Source organism: Schistocerca americana, chromosome 2, assembly GCF_021461395.2.
Source record: "Schistocerca americana isolate TAMUIC-IGC-003095 chromosome 2, iqSchAmer2.1, whole genome shotgun sequence".
Lineage (NCBI taxonomy): Eukaryota > Metazoa > Arthropoda > Insecta > Orthoptera > Acrididae > Schistocerca > Schistocerca americana.
This window is the reverse complement of record NC_060120.1, coordinates 733,913,982-733,934,388: the sequence shown is the minus strand read 5'-3', so window position 1 is coordinate 733,934,388 and position 20,407 is coordinate 733,913,982. Positions and strand designations below refer to the sequence as shown.

Genomic DNA, 20,407 nt, shown 5'->3' with positions numbered 1-20,407 from the left:
TTCTCCCCAATCCTATTCAATACTTCCTCATTAGTTATGTGATCTACCCATCTAATCTTCAGCATTCTTCTGTAGCACCACATTTCGAAAGCTTCTATTCTCTTCTTGTCCAAACCATTTATCGTCCATGTTTCACTTCCATACATGGCTACACTCCATACGAATACTTTCAGAAATGACTTCCTGACCCTTAAATCAATACTGGATGTTAACAAATTTCTTTTCTTCAGAAACGCTTTCCTTGCCATTGCCAGCCTACATTTTATATCCTCTCTACTTCGACCATCATCAGTTATTTTGCTCCCCAAATAGCAAAACTCCTTTACTACTTTAAGTGCCTCATTTCCTAATCTAATTCCCTCAGCATCACCCGACTTAATTAGACTACATTCCATTATCCTTGTTTTGCTTTTGTTGATGTTCATCTTATATCCTCCTTTCAAGACACTGTCCATTCCATTCAACTGCTCTTCCAAGTCCTTTGCTGTCTCTGACAGAATTATAATGTCATCGGCGAACCTCAAAGTTTTTATTTCTTCTCCATGAATTTTAATACCTACTCCGAATTTTTCTTTTGTTTCCTTTACTGCTTGCTCAATATACAGATTGAACAACATCGGGGAGAGGCTACAACCCTGTCTTACTCCCTTCCCAACCACTGCTTCCCTTTCATGTCCCTCGACTCTTATAACTGCCATCTGGTTTCTGTACAAATTGTAAATAGCCTTTCGCTCCCTGTATTTTACCCCTGCCACCTTTAGAATTTTCGCAGTATCCTGGTCAAATCTTATGTTCCTTCTGCACCCGTCTCCCTACCCTATAGCTCCTACCCCTGTGACCATCACTGGTGCATGACATGCCCTATGCACCCTCCTGCCACTACCTCTATCAGCCCTGTAAGTAGCGGAACATATACTATCAGAGGGAGAGCCACCTGTGAAACAATATGTCATATACCAGCTGGTACGTAACACTGTTCAGCCTTTTACGTTGGCGTGACTACTATCAAGTTGTCAGTTAGGATGAATGAGCAGAGGGTGTATACCAGCAACACACAATATCCTGTCGCAGTGCATGCTCTACAACATGACAGTCATGACATCAGTGCCTGTTTCACCACACCTACCATCTCAGAACTCCACAGGTGGGAACTAGCACTGCAACATGTCCTTGTATCTTACCACCCACCTGGCCTTAATCTACATTAATTTCTTCCATCTCAGCATTTCTTCATAGCAACTACTTCTTTCTTCATTCCATTTTAGTTTCCTACATCTTTCATTTTCTAACCAGTCTATTTTTCACCATTCACCTCCCACCTCTGTTATATACAATGCACTTGGCTTATCACTCTTATGAACTCATGCACGATTTTTTAGCAGTAATCTATGTCTTGCATATAACCTTGTCTTGCACCTTAAAGTTCTTAGGTTTTGAAATCTTGTCCACTGCAGTTCCCAACATCAGTCTTTCCTTCTCATTCCATCTGGTAGGTCTCCCCTGACCTGGGGTTTTGGGTGACTTTTCCAAACTCTTCCCACTTTCCTAAACCTCTCCAGTTTATTTCCCTTCACCCCTCTTCCTTCCCCTTCAACTGATCTCTCGAAAGAAGGAACCACTGACTCCAAAAGCTTGCACAAGAAAAACTTTTCTTATATGTGTATTCTCCTGCCATCACTTGGCAAATAGATTTCTTATCTATCCAATATAACAACTATAAAACATAAGGTTAAAAGCAATAGAATTTCAGGATGTAATTTTAAAACAATGCTTTCTGTCACATGAAAATGTAGACATACTCCAAATTACAAAAGAAAAATTTATTAAGTTACCTGTTTTTTCATCAGGTGGAACCTCAGCATTGGATAAACTCCGAGTAAATGTTCCACGCTTTGTTCCTGACCCATTGCCACCTGGAGCACTACTGTGGTGGGCCATTACACGTTGTACACCTCCACTGCTTCCACCACCGTAGTCACTGCTCCATTGTAAATCCATGTTGTGTTGTGGTGATGAGGAGGAAGACATAGGAAAGGGTGAACTGTTAGCAACACTAGCATCAAGAGTGTGACTATCACTATGTATTAAGCCTTTTCCAGAAGAGTCACAGCAGGTTTTACTGTGTTCTGTTATACTACTACTTTCACACTGACATGATGGTGTGTTGCAACATCCAACAACACAACTATGATCCTTACAACATTTATCAGTATTAACTGTTTCATCCACACCAAGGCCATCAGGTAGCTGTCTGAACTCAATCTGTGGGGTAAGGGAAGAGAAATTCTGCTGGCATATTTGACATGACACTTTTCCTTGTACTTCTGATTCATATTTAATATTTTCCACACTCATTTCCTTATCAACATCTTTGTTATCATCTGTCATAACTGTGGAGCATGAATATCCTGAGCAAAAGTTATCTGCAGCTTGTACTTCACTTTTACTCTTTTCTTTGTGGAGTTTGTGAATTTCATTATTCACATGATAAACATATTCACCTAAGAATGTCACATTTTTACTAGGCGTTCTTTCATAATTTTTTATTTCCAAAGGATGCCATCCTGTTGCCATGTCTTTCATAGATAATGTGTAATCTGAGTATGACCTATCTTCTAGAAATATACTCCTATCTACATTTTTATCTGGCACAGCAATTGTGTACCTTCTTCCTTTCAAAATTGAACTTCTTTGGTTTCTAATACTTTCACGTTGTTGATCGCATGTTTCACAATGGCAGCATTTTAGTACTGAAGTTTCACTGTCAAAAGACAATTGTGTATGCAATCTCCTTGTATTGCCACTGGAGCTTAGCTTCCTTGATGAAATAGGACAGTCTTGCTCAAATGATCCCTGAATTGGAGAGTTATACTCAGCTGTGGGAACAGAATTTTTCCTTCCAATCACTGCCACAGAATTGCGCCTGTCTAAAGTACATCTGGATTTTTCTTTCGGTGAATCTGATGATTTATCAAGAGGAAGCATAGTGGAATTTCTTCTATTGACAACAGCCACAGTATTCCGTCTGATCAGCTGGTTTCTGGAACAGTTTTGGTTTGAAGCAGCTTTGATTGTATTGCAATGTATATCTTGTTCTTCATTATTTCCTGTTAGAACATCACTACAAGTACAAGGACAGTTATTTCCATTACCTCCTGATTCTTCTGCTGTCACCTCATCATTAAACATCCTCCTAGTGTTTTGCCACTGTTTATTTCTGATGTTATTATTGCATGTATCTTTTACTTGGTAGGAACTTAAAACTTCTACTGAGTTACAAGCCTTCAGATTTTCACCAGATGTCCTGTTGCATCCTAATTTCTGCACTTCTGCGACATTGCACATAATTTTATCACATACATTTCTAGCTGAACTGAAGTTACCATTTCTCCATTTTTGCTCAGATGAGACAAAAGACTTTTTGTGTCTAATATCTGTATGTTTTTTTTTAGCCTGAAATGCTACATTTTGTGTTCTGATATTGTTTGACTCCATTTGGGCATTTTTTAGTTTTCTCACATCATTATGGGCAGTTTGCTCAGGAATGTCACAACTTTGGCTATCAAAACTTTGATCAGAACAATGAATTTCTGTTTCAGCTCCACTATACTCACTGTCATATCCATAATAATGGGGATTTGATGACTGTTTAGAATTTGTAATGGACAAATGGTTACCTGCAGGGCTACAACTTGCAGTACACTGTCTGGAAGGTGAGGGGTCACCGAGTGAAAAGCTGTGTACTAAAGAACCATGACGACAGTACTCTTGGCTGCTGCTAGAGGTGCAACTAGCTACGGTTAGGCTTCTCTTCAAAGGAGGACGATTTAAGGAGCTACATGAGTTCTTTCTCAGTCCAGGAGAATACACATTTCCAGAATGCATATGGTATGAGCTGCTGCAACAACTACATGCACCTGAGCCACCTGGTGTTAGATCTTGCAACACACTACCAACAAAGGAATCAGAATTGCCTACTTGGTTATGATATGCAGTACATTTACCAGAGGATAAAGAGCTATTAAGTTGTTGTCTGCAACAAAAAGGAATAGTCTGTAATTAAGATACACAACAGTGATTTGCCTAAAATTCTTATACATAGTTATGACAAATGGTATGTGAGTATTCTTTCATTCTTTATTACCTATTACAGAACCAAAAAATATCAAAAGGAAATAATACCATGCAGCTCATAATGAGAAACCTGTACTACATTTAAGTATTTAAATAATAACGCTTACACCAAAGACTAAAAATATATTTCAAAATTGTAAGAACGTGTGTCATTTATGAGACCAGTGACTCTGAACAAACTAAAACTATTTTCAGAGTAATGAAAGATAATTCTGAATAGCTTGCAATGTGTATTAAAAGTGGTTTTAAATTTGAAGCAATTAGTAATATATACAACCAACAACTACCTCACCAAAAGTTTTGGTCAATATCACTCATGTGTTCATAAATTTTAGCCAGTGAAGTCAAGAACACTTTAATCAAACATGCAACTTAGTTTGTGTTACTTTCTAGGGCTATTCAGACTGGAACTAGAAGGTAAATTGTCAATGAGACACAATATTTTAAGAGTTTGATCAACAAATGAGCTGGATGAGTGTTTCTCAAAGTTATCCACTAAGTCAGCTTACATTCCCATGAAAAATATTACTCTGTTTTCCACAAAGTAGGAAAAAATTTCAAAAGACATGACTAGTTTGAAAAAATCACAAGACAATTGGAATGAAAGCTGTTACATGTTGTTATTACAGTGCTTCTGTACAGAACTTCCAAATGCAAACCAGAATTGCTGAAATCTGCTACTGTTACCTGCACACGGAATACAACTTAAATTTGAGACCATGACAAAATTTGGATCTGTGAGGCTGTGACAAGGCAGCTTTTCTAGCCAGCTTATCATACAACAATGAGGGAATGTATCTGACAGGCCAGATACAGGTAATGACTAGCTGGCTGAATGTTCCCTAGCATGACATTCACATTCTATGACAGCAATTTCTAACCATATAATTTTATTGTCGTATCTGCTCACTTGAACTAGTATAAAGTTCACAGGTTTAAACCCAGATGAGTTCATCAAAATGGCGCAATGATGCTACGTATGAGTTTTTTTCGAAGAGAGTCACTCCCGTTATCTTCTGTTGAAATAATTCTTGGTTTGAGACTGTAGTTGACATTATTAGTATGCTAATATTCCTTTTTTTTAATATTAAATGAATCAAAGACAGAAGGCAATATTACCACATGTTATCCCAAAATTTCTCAGGTAATTACAATTTCTGCAACAATATGTGATAATACTGCAGGATGTATCAGTTAAGTTTTTGATGATGTTTGACTGTAAAAATAGTCTCAAGAACCAGAAAACCAATTCTGGAGACTATAACAAAAGTTTCATTACAAAATTACAAAAATACAACTGCCCTATGTTAATACCGAAAAGCGGGAATGGAAAAATGGCACTTGGTAATAAGCAAACTGCCAAAAATGAGGCAGAAACATTCAATAAACTTTTGGACTATGGAAAAAACAAGAAAATTTCAAAATTTGTAAAATCACTTCAGTAAAGACCAACCCAGAACACATAAATTCGTCAACATCTCATAAGCTGGAAGTAGCACACACAGAGGCGAAAAACTATAAGGCATGCAAAGTAGATGAATATTTTGCAGAAATGGGGATATAATCCGACCACACAAGTTTGACCTACCTAAGCATGGCTCCATCATAAATTTGAATAACAGAAAAAGACCTTGCACCCTGGACCATGGCTACACTTTACCCACTCTGCATCTATACACATACACTGCAGGCCTCTGTACGGTGAGTGGTCGAGGGTGCTCTGTACCCCTACTAGTCATTTCCTTTCCTGTTCCACTTGCTACCAGAATGAGGACAAAATGACTGTCCATATGCCACTGAATTAACCCTAATTTTTGTTGGCAGTATTAGAATTGTTCTGGCATTAGCTTCAAATGCCAGTTCTCTAAATTTTCTCAATAGCACTCCTAGAAAACAATGTTGTCTTCCCTCCAAGGATTCCCATTTGAGTTCAGAAAGTATCTCTGTAATACTCAAGTGTTATTCAAACCTACAGGTAACAAACCTAGCAGGTTTCCTTCTCACATTTTCTCGCAGGCTTCGCAACATGTTCCAATAGTACAACTGATTAACAGCTTGTCCCTGTGGCATGAATTGAAGATGAACTACCTTCAAAGTCAATGATAACTATCAGGATAGCTTTGACATTCAACCTGACCTGATGAGCTTTTTTTGGTCTCGGTGAACTTTTCCCAACCCATTGTGTAAATTGAACTTAGGTATCAACATCATAACCAGAGACCCACATCTCACCACATTATGATTCTCTTAAGGAACATCTTGTTCTCATTTGTGCAATCCAGAAGCTCTTCACAGTTTGTAAGGTAAGGTCTTTCTGGTCTTGACTCATGAGCTGTAGGATGAACTTGGTGGCAATACGATGCACTCCAAGGAACTGTGTCAGGATCTCATGACACGTGATCCAACTAAAATGTTATAGTCCTCTTCAATCTCTCAGAGTCAGTCTTCAATTGGCATTGACAAAGGGCTTCCTGAATGAAGATCATCTTTAACTTCCATCCAGCCATTTTTATACCATGTGAACCATTCGTAACACCAAGTATGAGGAGGAGATTAGTGTTTAACATCCCGTCGACAACGAGGTCATTAGAGACGGAGCGCAAGCTCGGGTGAGGAAAGGATGGGGAAGGAAATCGGCCGTGCCCTTTCAAAGGAACCATCCCGGCATTTGCCTGAAGCGATTTAGGGAAATCACAGAAAACCTAAATCAGGATGGCCGGAGACGGGATTGAACCGTTGTCCTCCAGAATCCGAATCCAGTGTGCTAACCACTGCGCTACCTCGCTCGGTACCAAGTATGGGTTATGTGCTCATCACCGTAGGGTTCCCACATCATTTGGTGTGTGTGTCTCTCTAGAGGTTTTCTTGAGTTTCACGTAAAATTTAATGCAGACACATTGCTCCTCTATCTCTGCCATCTCGAAATTCACAAACTGTGTGACACAATGCTCTACTCAATACAGCCTTGAATGATAACTAACAGACATACAACAATGAAACTTTCAGCAATTACACATAACCTCAGCCATGTGCAGGGATGCCAACCACATTTTGCTCCAACACACCATTGGTGCAAAATTATGAATGTTCAAGAATTTTTTCAACAGACCTCGTATATCTTGTAAAAAAAGGGCAAGCTTCATTTCCAAGTGAGGCTTTCTAAAACCATGCTGATTCGAGGATATAAGCAATTTGGTCTCTCGGATATTTATTACACTCAAACTCAGAATATGTTCTAGACTCTGCCAGCAAAATTGATATTAAGGATATTAGTCTGTAATATTGCAAGTCTGTTCTTTTATCTTCCTGCATTTTTTTTCAGTCATTTGGGGCTTTTTGCTGGGCAAGATATTCATGGTGAATGCAAACTAAGTAAAATAGCAAATTAGGAGAATTTCTGAATGACAACTCCTTCTACTCAGTAGATGAATTTTTGGATATGAAATAGTAACTGGAAAAAAACATTAACTGTTTTGTGTAAAGAAAACTTATGTTAAAGTGACACGTTCCACATCATTACGGAATGTCTTATTCATGATCTATGGAACAAGGATTAATGTATCTGTATATGTATGTATAGGGGCTAATGCTGTAAAGTACTCTTTGTTAAACCAAACAGGGATTCCATCCACCTCTGGTAACTGATTTGCATTCAACTCTTTCAGCTGTTTCTCTGTGCCAGGTATGCTTATTACTACGTCACCTGTACAGGACTGTGTAGATGGTCAAATGATGTTTATACGATTCTCCCACATGAAAAATTTATTAAATGCAAAATTTAAAACTTCAACTTTGATTTTGCTATTTTCTACTGCCACATCAGGCTGGTCAAAGAGTGATTGGGTGGAAGCTGTAGACCTACTTAGCAATTTGGCCAGATCTTTTGCTAAGGTATGATATAGGTAGTTGTTGTACACTTCAAACACAGATCTTTTCACAGATGCAAGAATTTCTATTAACCTTGCCTATCATTCTTTGCACATTCTCTTTTGAATTGACAGTACAACATCATTTACTTCCTCATCATATTCTGAATTTGACTGTTAAACTATGGTGGGTCTTTTCTGTCCTTAATCCATTTACTGGGCACATACTTGTTCAGTGCATGATTTATGATATGTTTAACCTTTGCCCGTAATTGCTCTATGTCCATCGTACTGGAACCAAATGATTTCAATTCAACCTCTAAGTGAGATACTGACAACTGCTTAGCTCTTCTTTCTAGCAGAAATACTCTACTAGTCTTCTTGATTTATTTATTGATTTTGTAAGCATGGTCACTACAATGACATCATGATCACTAATCCCCATCTCAATGCTGATACCATTATAAGGTCCAGACTGTTGGTAGCTACAAGGTCTAACAGAAAAAAGTAGATAAGAATAATGCAAATAATTACCGAGGTATGTTTCTCTTGGACTGTACATACAAGATTTTCTCAGAATATTATATGGTATGTTTAAAAAACAACTAGAGCATGAACTATACGAATACCAGTGAAGCTTCAGACACTGGAGAAGCTGTGAGTCATCACTTTAAAATTGGTCATAGCATATTACAGGAAATAAAAGAAGCCTCTAACCTTTGTAGATTTTAAGAAGGTATACCGGTGCCCATTGACCTTAAATATTTAAAATCTTGGAGCAATTGTGCAATCCACCCAAAATCAGTTAAATTGCTAGGATTCATCTTAATCAACACAAAATCTAAAGATAAATTCAGAGAAGAATTTTATCTGCCAGCCCCCATAAAAAGAGGTTCAAGGCAGTGAAATTGACTGTCACCATTGCTGTTCAACAGAAAAAACAGAAATGATTTTAAGTGACCCACCACTTATAAGCAAAAGGGCAATGAAAGAACAGAAAAGTAAAAACACAAAGAAATTTACATATGTACAAGAAATCAGAAAATACAACCTTTAAAAAAAGATGACATGACAAAATAAAGAAGCTGATAAACGCATAATACTTCAGCAATAAATACGTATGAAGGCTCAGGGGAAAAACACCAGATAAGTCAATTTTTATGACAATCAAGGAAAAGCTATTTTAATTTTTGAAATGCTAAAACATCGATATATTAGCAGGCGCAATAATTTTTATTTCATAAAGTAAACATTTGGGGTGTATAAAAAGTGGAAATAGCATTATTGGCATCCAGTGTGTTCCCAGAATGAGGTAATTTCCCAAAATGCAATCAAACATCACTCTGTAATGGAAAAGAAACAGGTAAGTCAAGCAAAGCAGACACAATATTCCCACAATAATTGTGACTAAGTGAATTTCTGATTGTGATAACACAGCAGTATCCTCACATAACATATATTTTGCTATGGAGCAGCTGATTGAAGAACTTCAAGAGGCTTTTGGAAATCTTTATCTTTTAGCCTGGAAATTGGAAGGAAATCTAGAATAAAGAAGGGAATTGTCTGAGTTGCATTACACCAAACACACAATAAGTGCAAAACTATTGTGCTCTAGACAAGTAAGGAATTCTGAAATTAATCACATCATTATGAGCAGATACGAGCAGTTCAAAATGCCCGTCCATTGGATGACATTGTCCTGCAGCAAGAACATGGATGTTGAAAGAATACATAGAAAAATGCCACCACTTTAAGAAATGCCATTGGTTGTCATATTTGGCAAGGATATATTTTTTGCTAGGGTTATTTTTGTTTTTGTTTGCCTCTAATTTGACACTCCTTTTAACATGAGAAAATGCTTGAGCCTTTTTCTTATAAAGAATGTTCATTGTCATTAACTGATGAGTCTGTGACTTATCTTTCTCTGTTGTTAAAGTTTTCTTCATGTTGTTAATGCTTCCCACTCAGCATCAGTGTCTGCATGATGATATCGAAACAAAATAGTGAATTTTGTGTTGGATATCATTCAGTTATTTGTCATATGATACAGATAAGTCAGGAGTAATTTCATTAAAAAGACTGTACATTTTCTTTATATTTAGATTTTCAGGTAAGCTGGTTTTCTTCAAGTGTTTGAGGCTGTAGTAGATCTAATGACTTCTGAAACTTGTTATGTGATTCTCAATGAAAGTCGCGGTGATCTTCTCAGGTTTCCTGTGTTTTGTAGAATGCTTAACCCTCTTACCCAAAGGTACACATCATCCTGTTCTCAGACTTTTCTGCGGATCTTTGCTTATTTATTTTTTTATTTCATGTTCGCTATGCTCTCTTGCGGCTGGATGAGTCACCACTCACTTAACTGTTTCTTTCCCCTGAAAAACTGACTTACCTGGTTATTTCACCTTACAGTAAAACTTTGACTGTTAATATCTCTGGACTCACTGGATATTTTTTCCAAGTTTTAGCCTCTCAACAGAAGGGTATGATCAGTTTGAATCAAGCTGTAGCAATAACTCAGTTTCAGAAAAAAAGACTTATCATACTTGGTTCTTCCTCCAACCCTTCATATAACAAAAGCATCTTAACAGGCAGAAAATTAAAACAATACAAAACAGTTACCCAAGTGCAACCATTTTCAAAACATCTAACACTCCAGAAATAGACAGATTACCCATGATAGAATGAAGAAAATCAGAGCACAGATAAACAAAAAATTCCAACAAAACAGACAATGGAGACTGTTTGCTAATCAAACACAGAGCAAGGGAATGGAGCCAGTAATGAGCGCAACAGGAAGAAACACATTTTGTTCTTTGATGATATAATCATGATATAAGACAACAGAATAATCAGGAGAGTAACAGAGATAAATGAAACAGTATGAGTACCATTAGATCATTTACGGAAATCAAGAAAAATATGAAGGAACTACAAAGTACAATAGAAAATTTAAAACTGAAAACATTCCTAAATCAACAATATTCAAATACAAACAAACCAGACTACAAACTAAGACCAACAAACAAATAATATGCATGGTAATTTCAGATGAAGAAAGAAAGTTAAGTTCAGAGAGAATAAAGAAGTACTGGGGCAACAGGAAAATGAAAACCCCTTTTTATGAAATTGACATAAGTGGTCTCATGAGACACATAAACTGTTAATAAATGAGAAAATAAATACAAATAATGAAATTAAGAATGATTCTACTTAAGTAATTACTGAACAATAGCATATAAATGTTCACTTTCTCAGAAGCACTTTCCTGCCTGTATGAGTAAACATGTAGATGAGAATCAAATAACTCCAATGACATGTGTATTATCTGACATCGTAGGAATGTGCTCTCTACAATTCCAAATTTAATTATTTCTTGTCCACTACTCTACACTACAATGGAAGGTGTATTATAACCCATCTTGATAATGGGAAAAATGCAAGTGGAGGAACATGTTGATGGGTCTCCTCCAAAACTTATAGTGTAACAATAAAAACTGGAGTACTAATTTAGATGCATTGCTCAAAACAATGTAAAAAAATGTTGAAGCCATAGAAGTCTTCAGCAATACAGATTTCATATTGATACTTCTTAGTCATACATATACCAATTTAGATGGCAGCTTTCATATTATAGATTTATAAATTATTTATAATTTAACACTTCCATATTTTTATAATTTGACTTAAAACACCAGTGATAATGTCCTCGTTTGTTTCTTCTGGAAACTAAAGACTGATAAGATCTCATGAGATATACTAGATACACAAAATTTCTGCACATTAAACTATTGGGAAACATATCTGTGTTCTTCCTTAAGAACTCTTTCAATAAATCCTCCTCTAACCCGTACCAGAACTCTTTGGACAGTACATTTGTTCAGGGAAATAATTAGATCTCCAGTGGTGTAAAGTTATTACTAATGATAATAAACTTTTCAGTTGAAAGAATTCATCTGTTATTAAAGAATGCATACTGAAAGATTCCCCCCCTCCCCGCTTCTTCTAGAAGAGCCATACAACAATTGAAATGCTTCTTTACAGTGGCTCCCAGATCATCATTTGTAACCTGAGATTGAGGGGTTCATTATGGACATTTAGGACTGATGGCCAGGGAACTATAAGAAGCGTCTCACAAACAAAGGAGACGACGTGCAGGGAATGTGAGTCACCAGGAGAATCAGCTGAACATATGATTGCTGGTTCCTCTGCAGTTTTAGAAATCATGCAACTCAACAGACATAATCAGTCTGCAAAATTAATACATGACAAACTACATACTAAATATGGATTACTGTGAAAGGACACACCACTATATTACAAACATATTTCTATTTCTATATTGGAATCCAAAGAATTCCTGTTACACTGGATTCAACCTTGATTGACTGATAAGATCATTGACTGCAACAGATCACATACAGACTGGCAAAATCAATAAGACTTGTATAGCTATTAAGAAGAATACAGATGTCTGAAAAGTGAGATTGACAGGGAGTTTAACATGGCAGGGTGAGAATGGCTGTACAAGAAATGCACAGATATAGAAGCATGCATAACTAGGGCAGATGGGGAACCTTTGAAGAGGCAGCTGTATGGTGGCTAACTAATGCTGGGTGGAGAAAGGAAGACTAAAAGGTAAACGTAATATATGGAATGGATACAAAAAGGAAATTATCTTGAAGGAAATATTACAGAAAGGGAAGAGAAGTAGATGAAGATGAGCTAGGAAAGACAGTTCTGCAAGACGAATTTGACAGAGCACAAAGCACTAAGTTGAAAGAATGCTTCTGGAATTGACATTTCCTCAGAACTACTGAAATCCTGGAGAAAGCCAGTCATGACAAAATTATGCCACATGGTGAGCAAGATATATAAGACAGACAAAATACCCTTGGCTTTAGCTGCATAGATAGAGAAATACTACCCATTAATGATCTAAAAATTTGTGCCAAGACTGGGACATGAACCCAAATTACCTACTTATCACGAGTGGTCTCCTGAATCACTTCAACTATCTGTGCACGCTTTCTGCACCAACCCAAACTTCCATATATATCTCAGTGTCTACATCCTTACATCAAAGTCCACTACATTCATACCCTAATACTTGTATCATTACTGAGATTTCCTCAACAGGGAAAATGATACTACGAGGAACCAAGACCAATGTTGTTATCCTCATCTTTCCACCTAGGCTTCTAATACTTAGTTGCATGTCTGAAAGAACAGACACTGTTGACACTCCACAGCTCTACAAGATACTTTGTTATATATTAGCTAGTTGTGAATCATCATCTGTATGGGTATAGGTATACTACCCATTAGTGATGATAACAATATTGGTCTCGATTCCTCACAGTCTCATTCCCCCTGTTGTAAGAACACAGGTAAAGTTATGGGATGAATATAATGGACTATGACATAAGAATGAAGAAAGTTCAGTCATTGTGGAGTGAGTGCATGGGTAGAAAAGTGGTTAAGGTGACTGCTCGGAATAAGCAGGAAATTCAGGTTTGAGTCTCAGTTTGGCACAAATTTTTTTATGCCACTAATGGGTAGTATACCTGTGCCTATACAGCTGATGCCAAGGAATTTGCAGTCAGAGAATATATTTTGAAGTATTTTCTACAGCTGTGGGTCATCAATGATGTCTGTTTAAAGACAACCTAGCATTTTATTGCATTTGTAGATTTACAGAAAGCTTTTGACAATGCTAACTGGAATAAACTATATGAGATTCTGAACATATCAGTGATAAAATTCTGGAAGTGAAAGTTTATTTACAACAAACCAGGCTGCAGTTGTAAGAGCTGACAAACATGAAATGGACACGGTGGTCAAGAAGGTAGTGAGACACAGCTGTAGTCTATCCTCAATGTTATTCAATCTGTACTCTGAACAAGTAGTAAAGAAAGACCAGGAGAAATTTGAAAAGGAAATTAAAATTCAGGGAGAAGTTATAAAAACTTTGATGTTCCCTGATTTTCTGATGATGCTATAATTGAGGAGGTACAACAAGGGCTGAATAAAGTAAGTAGGTTCAAATTGCAGTAGTGTGCAGTAGCTATTTGGTGATGAAGAGGTTTGTACAGGATACAGTTGTATGGAGAGATGCATCAAACCAGTCTTATTACAAAATTTGTCAGAAAATTATGTACATGCATTGGTTCACCTTGTCAGTAATCTATTGAGAGATTTTAGAAATTGTAGTTAAGGTGCTGACAACAACAGAAGTAGACCAGTATAATATAGAAGTACAGGCAATATTTTAGACACCTCATACTGCACAAAGTTGTTGAAAACACATTCAAAAAGAGAGAAAAGGGACCAATAAAAAAATGGAAACAGCTACCATAAATCTAGAAAGCACTGCAATAAAGACAAATAAATTAAATTTTATGAAACAATAGCCACATTCACAACCCATATAGTACTGAAACACAGAATGTTGGGGATGTATAAGACCAGACTGCATAAGAAATGGCAGAATCCAGGAAGAACTGAACATTTTAAGCCAGAATAATATGAGCAAAGACTAGAAACAATGATAACACTGGCTCAAAGACTATTTACATTTACATTTACATTTATACTCCACAAGCCACCCAATGGTGTGTGGCGGAGGGCACTTTACGTGCCACTGTCATTACCTCCCTTTCCTGTTCCAGTCGCGTATGGTTCGCGGGAAGAACGACTGTCTGAAAGCCTCCGTGCGCTCTAATCTCTCTAATTTTACATTCGTGATCTCCTCGGGAGGTATAAGTAGGGGGAAGCAATATATTCAATACCTCATCCAGAAACGCACCCTCTCGAAACCTGGCGAGCAATCTACACCGCGATGCAGAGAGCCTCTCTTGCAGAGTCTGCCACTTGAGTTTATTAAACATCTCCGTAACGCTATCACGGTTACCAAATAACCCTGTGACGAAACGCGCCGCTCTTCTTTGGATCTTCTCTATCTCCTCCGTCAAACCAATCTGGTACGGATCCCACACTGATGAGCAATACTCAAGTATAGGTCGAACGAGTGTTTTGTAAGCCACCTCCTTTGTTGATGGACTACATTTTCTAAGCACTCTCCCAATGAATCTCATCCTGGTACCCGCCTTACCAACAATTAATTTTATATGATCATTCCACTTCAAATCGTTCCGCACGCATACTCCCAGATATTTTACAGAAGTAACTGCTACCAGTGTTTGTTCCGCTATCATATAATCATACAATAAAGGATCCTTCTTTCTATGTATTCGCAATACATTACATTTGTCTATGTTAAGGGACAGTTGCCACTCCCTGCACCAAGTGCCTATCTGCTGCAGATCTTCCTGCATTTCACTACAATTTTCTAATGCTGCAACTTCTCTGTATACTACAGCATCATCCGCGAAAAGCCGCATGGAACTTCCGACACTATCTACTAGGTCATTTATGTATATTGTGAAAAGCAATGGTCCCATAACACTCCCCTATGGCATGCCAGAGGTTACTTTAACGTCTGTAGACGTCTCTCCATTGATAACAACATGCTGCGTTCTGTTTGCTAAAAACTCTTCAATCCAGCCACACAGCTGGTCTGATATTCCATAGGCTCTTACTTTGTTTATCAGGCAACAGTGCGGAACTGTATCGAACGCCTACCGAAAGTCAAGAAAAATAGCATCTACCTGGGAGCCTGTATCTAATATTTTCTGGGTCTCATGAACAGATAAAGCGAGTTGGGTCTCACACGATCGCTGTTTCCGGAATCCATGTTGATTCCTACATAGTAGATTCTGGGTTTCCAAAAACGACATGATACTCGAGCAAAAAACATGTTCTAAAATTCTACAACAGATCGACGTCAGAGACATAGATCTATAGCTTTGCGCATCTGCTTGACGACCCATCTTGAAGACTGGGACCACCTGTGCTCTTTTCCAATCATTTGGAACCCTCCGTTCCTCTAGAGACTTGCGGTACACGGCTGTTAGAAGGGGGGCAAGTTCTTTCGCGTACTCTGTGTAGAATCGAATTGGTATCCCGTCAGGTCCAGTGGACTTTCCTCTATTGAGTGATTCCAATTGCTTTTCTATTCCTTGGACACTTATTTCGATGTCAGCCATTTTTTCGTTTGTGCGAGGATTTAGAGAAGGAACTGCAGTGCGGTCTTCCTCTGTGAAACAGCTTTGGAAAAAGGTGTTTAGTATTTCAGCTTTACGCTTTACACTTTGAAAGAAAATGGCGATTTTGATGCAACGATCATATATGCCACCTGTGGTATTGTATATGTACTGATAATGGTTTCATCGTTGTCCACCAATAGACAGCTTAGTGGCATAGCTATCAGAATCTGTGTCTACCCTGTGATGGGAAATGCTCACAGCCAGAAGGCTCAGTGTGGTGCAGACATGTGAGGCAAATTGGCAACCATGCCACGGAGGTGCACTCGTGTTTCCTACAGCCAACTGAAAGGGGTCAAATTGTGAGAGGATGGTCCTCTCAGAGAACTGCCACACTAGTTGTGCGTGGTGCATCTTTTGTGCAATGATGCTGTTATCAATGGTCATGTGAACATTATCACACCCGTACATGTGGTCCTGGATATCCACACAGCACAGACGCATGCCAGGACAGTCACATTGTAAGAACAGCAGTGGCAGATCATACAGCTACCACAACACAGACAAACGCCCTGTGAACTCAGATGTGTCAACACAAACTGTTGTGAACTGTTCATTAGCAGTGGGACTATGGGTACACACAACTCTAGCCCATCTTCCACTCACACCACAGCATCGATGTCCATGGCTCAACTGCTGCCATCAGAGAATCACTTGAATGATGAAATGGCATGCTGTGGTCTTCTGTGATGAAAGAAGATTCTGCTTGCAAGTAAATGATGATAGTTTGCATTTACAACACAGATCTGGTGAGCACTGTCTCATAGATTATATTCATCCAAGGCACACTGGCCCATTCCAGACCTTACAGCCTTGAGTGTGATAAGCTACAATTCTTGTTCACCTTTGGTGTTTCTGGAGGGGATGCTAATGAGTGCTCGGTATGTGCAAAATGTTATTAGACCCACTCTTTTGCTGTTCTTGCAAATGTTGATGTGTTGTTCCAACAGGATAATGCTTGGCCACATACTCTATTTGAAACTCAGCATGCTCGGAAAAATGTGTAGGAACTTCCTTGGCCAGCACAATCTCTGGACTTGTCTCCAATCAAGCATGTGTGGGATGTGATGGGACGAGACATGACCTATACAACTCATCAACCAAGAACACTTACAGAACTACATGAACAGGTCAGGCGGGTGTGGAAAATGGATCACAGGACACTATTCACCAACTGTACGATCTATCTGATGCCAGATAAATTTTCTAACCTACCTGCCCAATTAAGGGATCTGACATTCCACACTCTGACCCATAGAACACCAGTTTTCTTTCTCCTGATAACAACGTCCTCTTGAGTAGTCCCCGCCCGGAGATCCGAATGGGGGAATATTTTACTTCCGGAGTATTTTACCCAAGAGGACGCCATCATCATTTAATCATACAGTAAAGCTGCATGCCCTCGGGAAAAATTACAGCTGTAGTATCCTCTTGCTTTCAGCCGTTCGCAGTACCAGAACAGCAAGGCCATTTTGGTTGGTGTTACAAGGCCAGATCAGTCAATCATCCAGACTGTTGCCCCTGCAACTACTGAAAAGGCTGCTGCCCCTCTTCAGGAACCACGCGTTTGTCTGGCCTCTCAACAGATACCCCTCCGTTGTGGTTGCACCTACGGTACGGCTATCTGTATCGTTGAGGCACACAACCCTCCCCACCAATGGCAAGGTCCATGGTTCATGGGGGTAGGTACAATGAAATTATACCATATACTTAGCCTACAATGTACCTCTAAATTTAGTGAGAATGTAATTCTAAAAATCATATGAAACTGGACCTCAAAAGGAACAAATTTATTAACATTATTTTATTTGTATACAACCAATTTCTTTCAGCAGGCAATGAGAGGACTTTGCAAGAAAATGAATTTAAATTGTACAATGTTGTACAAACTTTTGAAATGCTTATATCTGTAAATAAAACAAAAATGATAGAAATTGAAGGGAAACATATAACAAGAGCAAAACTAGTAATAAACAACAAAATGATTGAATAGGTAAATTATTTTAACTACCTTGGGACAAAGATATGAATACACAAAACTAATTCAAATGTGGTTAAAAGTATATAGAAATATAACGATATAAAAGGCACTATAATGAGATACCTTGGTAGAACTATGAGGAAAGACATAACACTAAGACTACACAACATGATTGCAAAGCCTGCTCATATATATGGCCGTGATAACTGGATCCTAAGAAAAGTAGAGGAATGAAATATTTAAGCAGGTGACATGAGGTTCTTGGACTAATGGTAAGAGACAGAGTGTGGAATGAAGATACAAGACAACAACAATATGAAAAAAGAAAAAAAAAAAGAATAAGAAAGAAAGAAAGTTAAATTTGTTTGGTTTCAGAACGTACTAACAACCATTTCCACTGCCTTAAATGAAAGAATAAGAAGAAAAAGAGATTAGGTATTGTGTCAACATAGATGCTCATTTGTGTAACTGATTAAAAGAGATAGTGTTTCCATTGCTTACATAAACTGAAGCCATCACTGTAAGGTGTTTATTATGTCATTATAAAATTGTGACTGTGAGCTGTGAATATTCTGTCACTTCAATACAGATGACTACTAAGGTGAAGGTGCTTGTCTGTGTAAACCAATTTTATGTGAGAGATGGTGCTGGTCATCATACCACCTATAGCAACAACAGACGTGGGAAAAGCTAAATTAACTAAAAAAATTGTGTTTATTATTTCTCATTATACCAGTTTTATGGAAATCCTATAAACTTTCTTCAGTGAGACACTGAGTGCAGAATAAGAGTTTACAGGTAGTTACCATGACATGTGATGTCTTTCCAGGTGAGATACAGACCCACCCTGGTACAGTCAGCATGAATTGATTCATTTAAAGTCAGTTATATGTGGCAGAACATATGAGCTTGTTGACAGTAGTGTTGATGTTAAAGTAGACTGGAAATATAAGAATGGTGTCGCAAAAAGCAGTGAGAAGGAACTGTGTATAAATAAAGGTTTCAAGTGGCATCATAATGGTAACATGTATGAAGACATTGAATAGAAAAGTGCACTTATATTAATGAAAGAGACAGAACTAACTAAGACACTGTGCAAATGAAAAATAAATGGTTGCCACCATATTGAGTGAACCTTCACCAACCAATGACAGGTCAAGGGGAGCAGCAGCATTGCCATTGGAGAAAATTAAGGTAAAGTGTTTCTGCTAGTAAGTGTTGGTCACCATTTTGTCAAAATGAGTGATGGAATATGGCAGACAGTGTGCTTCATGTTGTCCAACAGAAGGTAGAAATTAGCGGAGAAAGAGTACTGGTTAAAAGTGAACCTTATGAAGACAGTATGTTTGTAGATAAGGTACAAGAAATAAAATTTGGAGAAGAACACGAGGTAGTAATTAAATGTAAGCCTTGTAAGGATAGTTGGTTTAGTTGGAGTTAGATACACCAAATATGACGAAGTAATGAAGAAATATCTAGGGTGTCCCCTGCAGAACTTTGAAATGTTAATAACAGTGAAAGCAACATAACAACAACAAAAGAATTTCATATGGATAGATTCTTGGGAACGTTCACTGAAGTAACTAAAAGCGTCAAAAGTGACATTGTTGATTTAAGAGTAGAAATGAATAAAAATGGTAGTGAAATTAAATAAGAATTGTAAAATTTGAACTAAAAAGTAGACTCTGAGCAAATTAGTTTGGAAAATAAGTTATAAAAGGTGACTAAATAAATGGATGTAAAAATGAACACTGTTAGCAAAGAACATGACATTAAAAGAGATCAAATAGTAAAGTATTGTAAAAAGAGGGTGGAAGCAGTTGTTAGTTGCTTTTGGAACAACTCCAAACGGTTAAGAAAGTTTGTGGTGAAAATAATGCTGAGTTAGAATTACAGCTGGAGAAATGCAAAGTAGCACTGAATATCAAACTAAAATAAGTTGGAAATGATGTAGAAAACAGACATTTGTCAATTACTGAAGAAAAAATCGCAGAGGTAAAAGGAACTGTAGAACTATATGAAGTTGTATGTGCATCTAAATTTAGTGAAATCTCTCCAGCTGCTGTATCTGTAAAGATAGCAGCTTCAATGACAGTACTTCTCATTGTTTTAATCTGTGAATGGATAGGACTGCAAAGTTTCAGATGATTCAGTTTCCTTAGTGGTATTCTATTCATAAGTCAATTAACCATAAATACAGCAATCCTGTTTCCTATGAAACTGACTGCTAAAAAAAATTAACCAGCACACCATTGTCTATATAT

At 37.7% G+C, this 20,407-nt stretch overlaps 1 protein-coding gene across 1 annotated transcript in view; it reads right to left on the bottom strand.

Annotated features, from left to right (window-relative positions):
* The window catches only part of LOC124594764 (regulating synaptic membrane exocytosis protein 2), a 1,241,912-nt gene that overhangs the window by 448,864 nt on the left and 772,641 nt on the right, over positions 1-20,407 (bottom strand). The window contains exon 17 of the mRNA XM_047133151.1: positions 1,833-1,978. Coding sequence (XP_046989107.1) covers positions 1,833-1,978 — 146 coding nt within the window. The remainder of the gene's footprint in view (positions 1-1,832; positions 1,979-20,407) is intronic.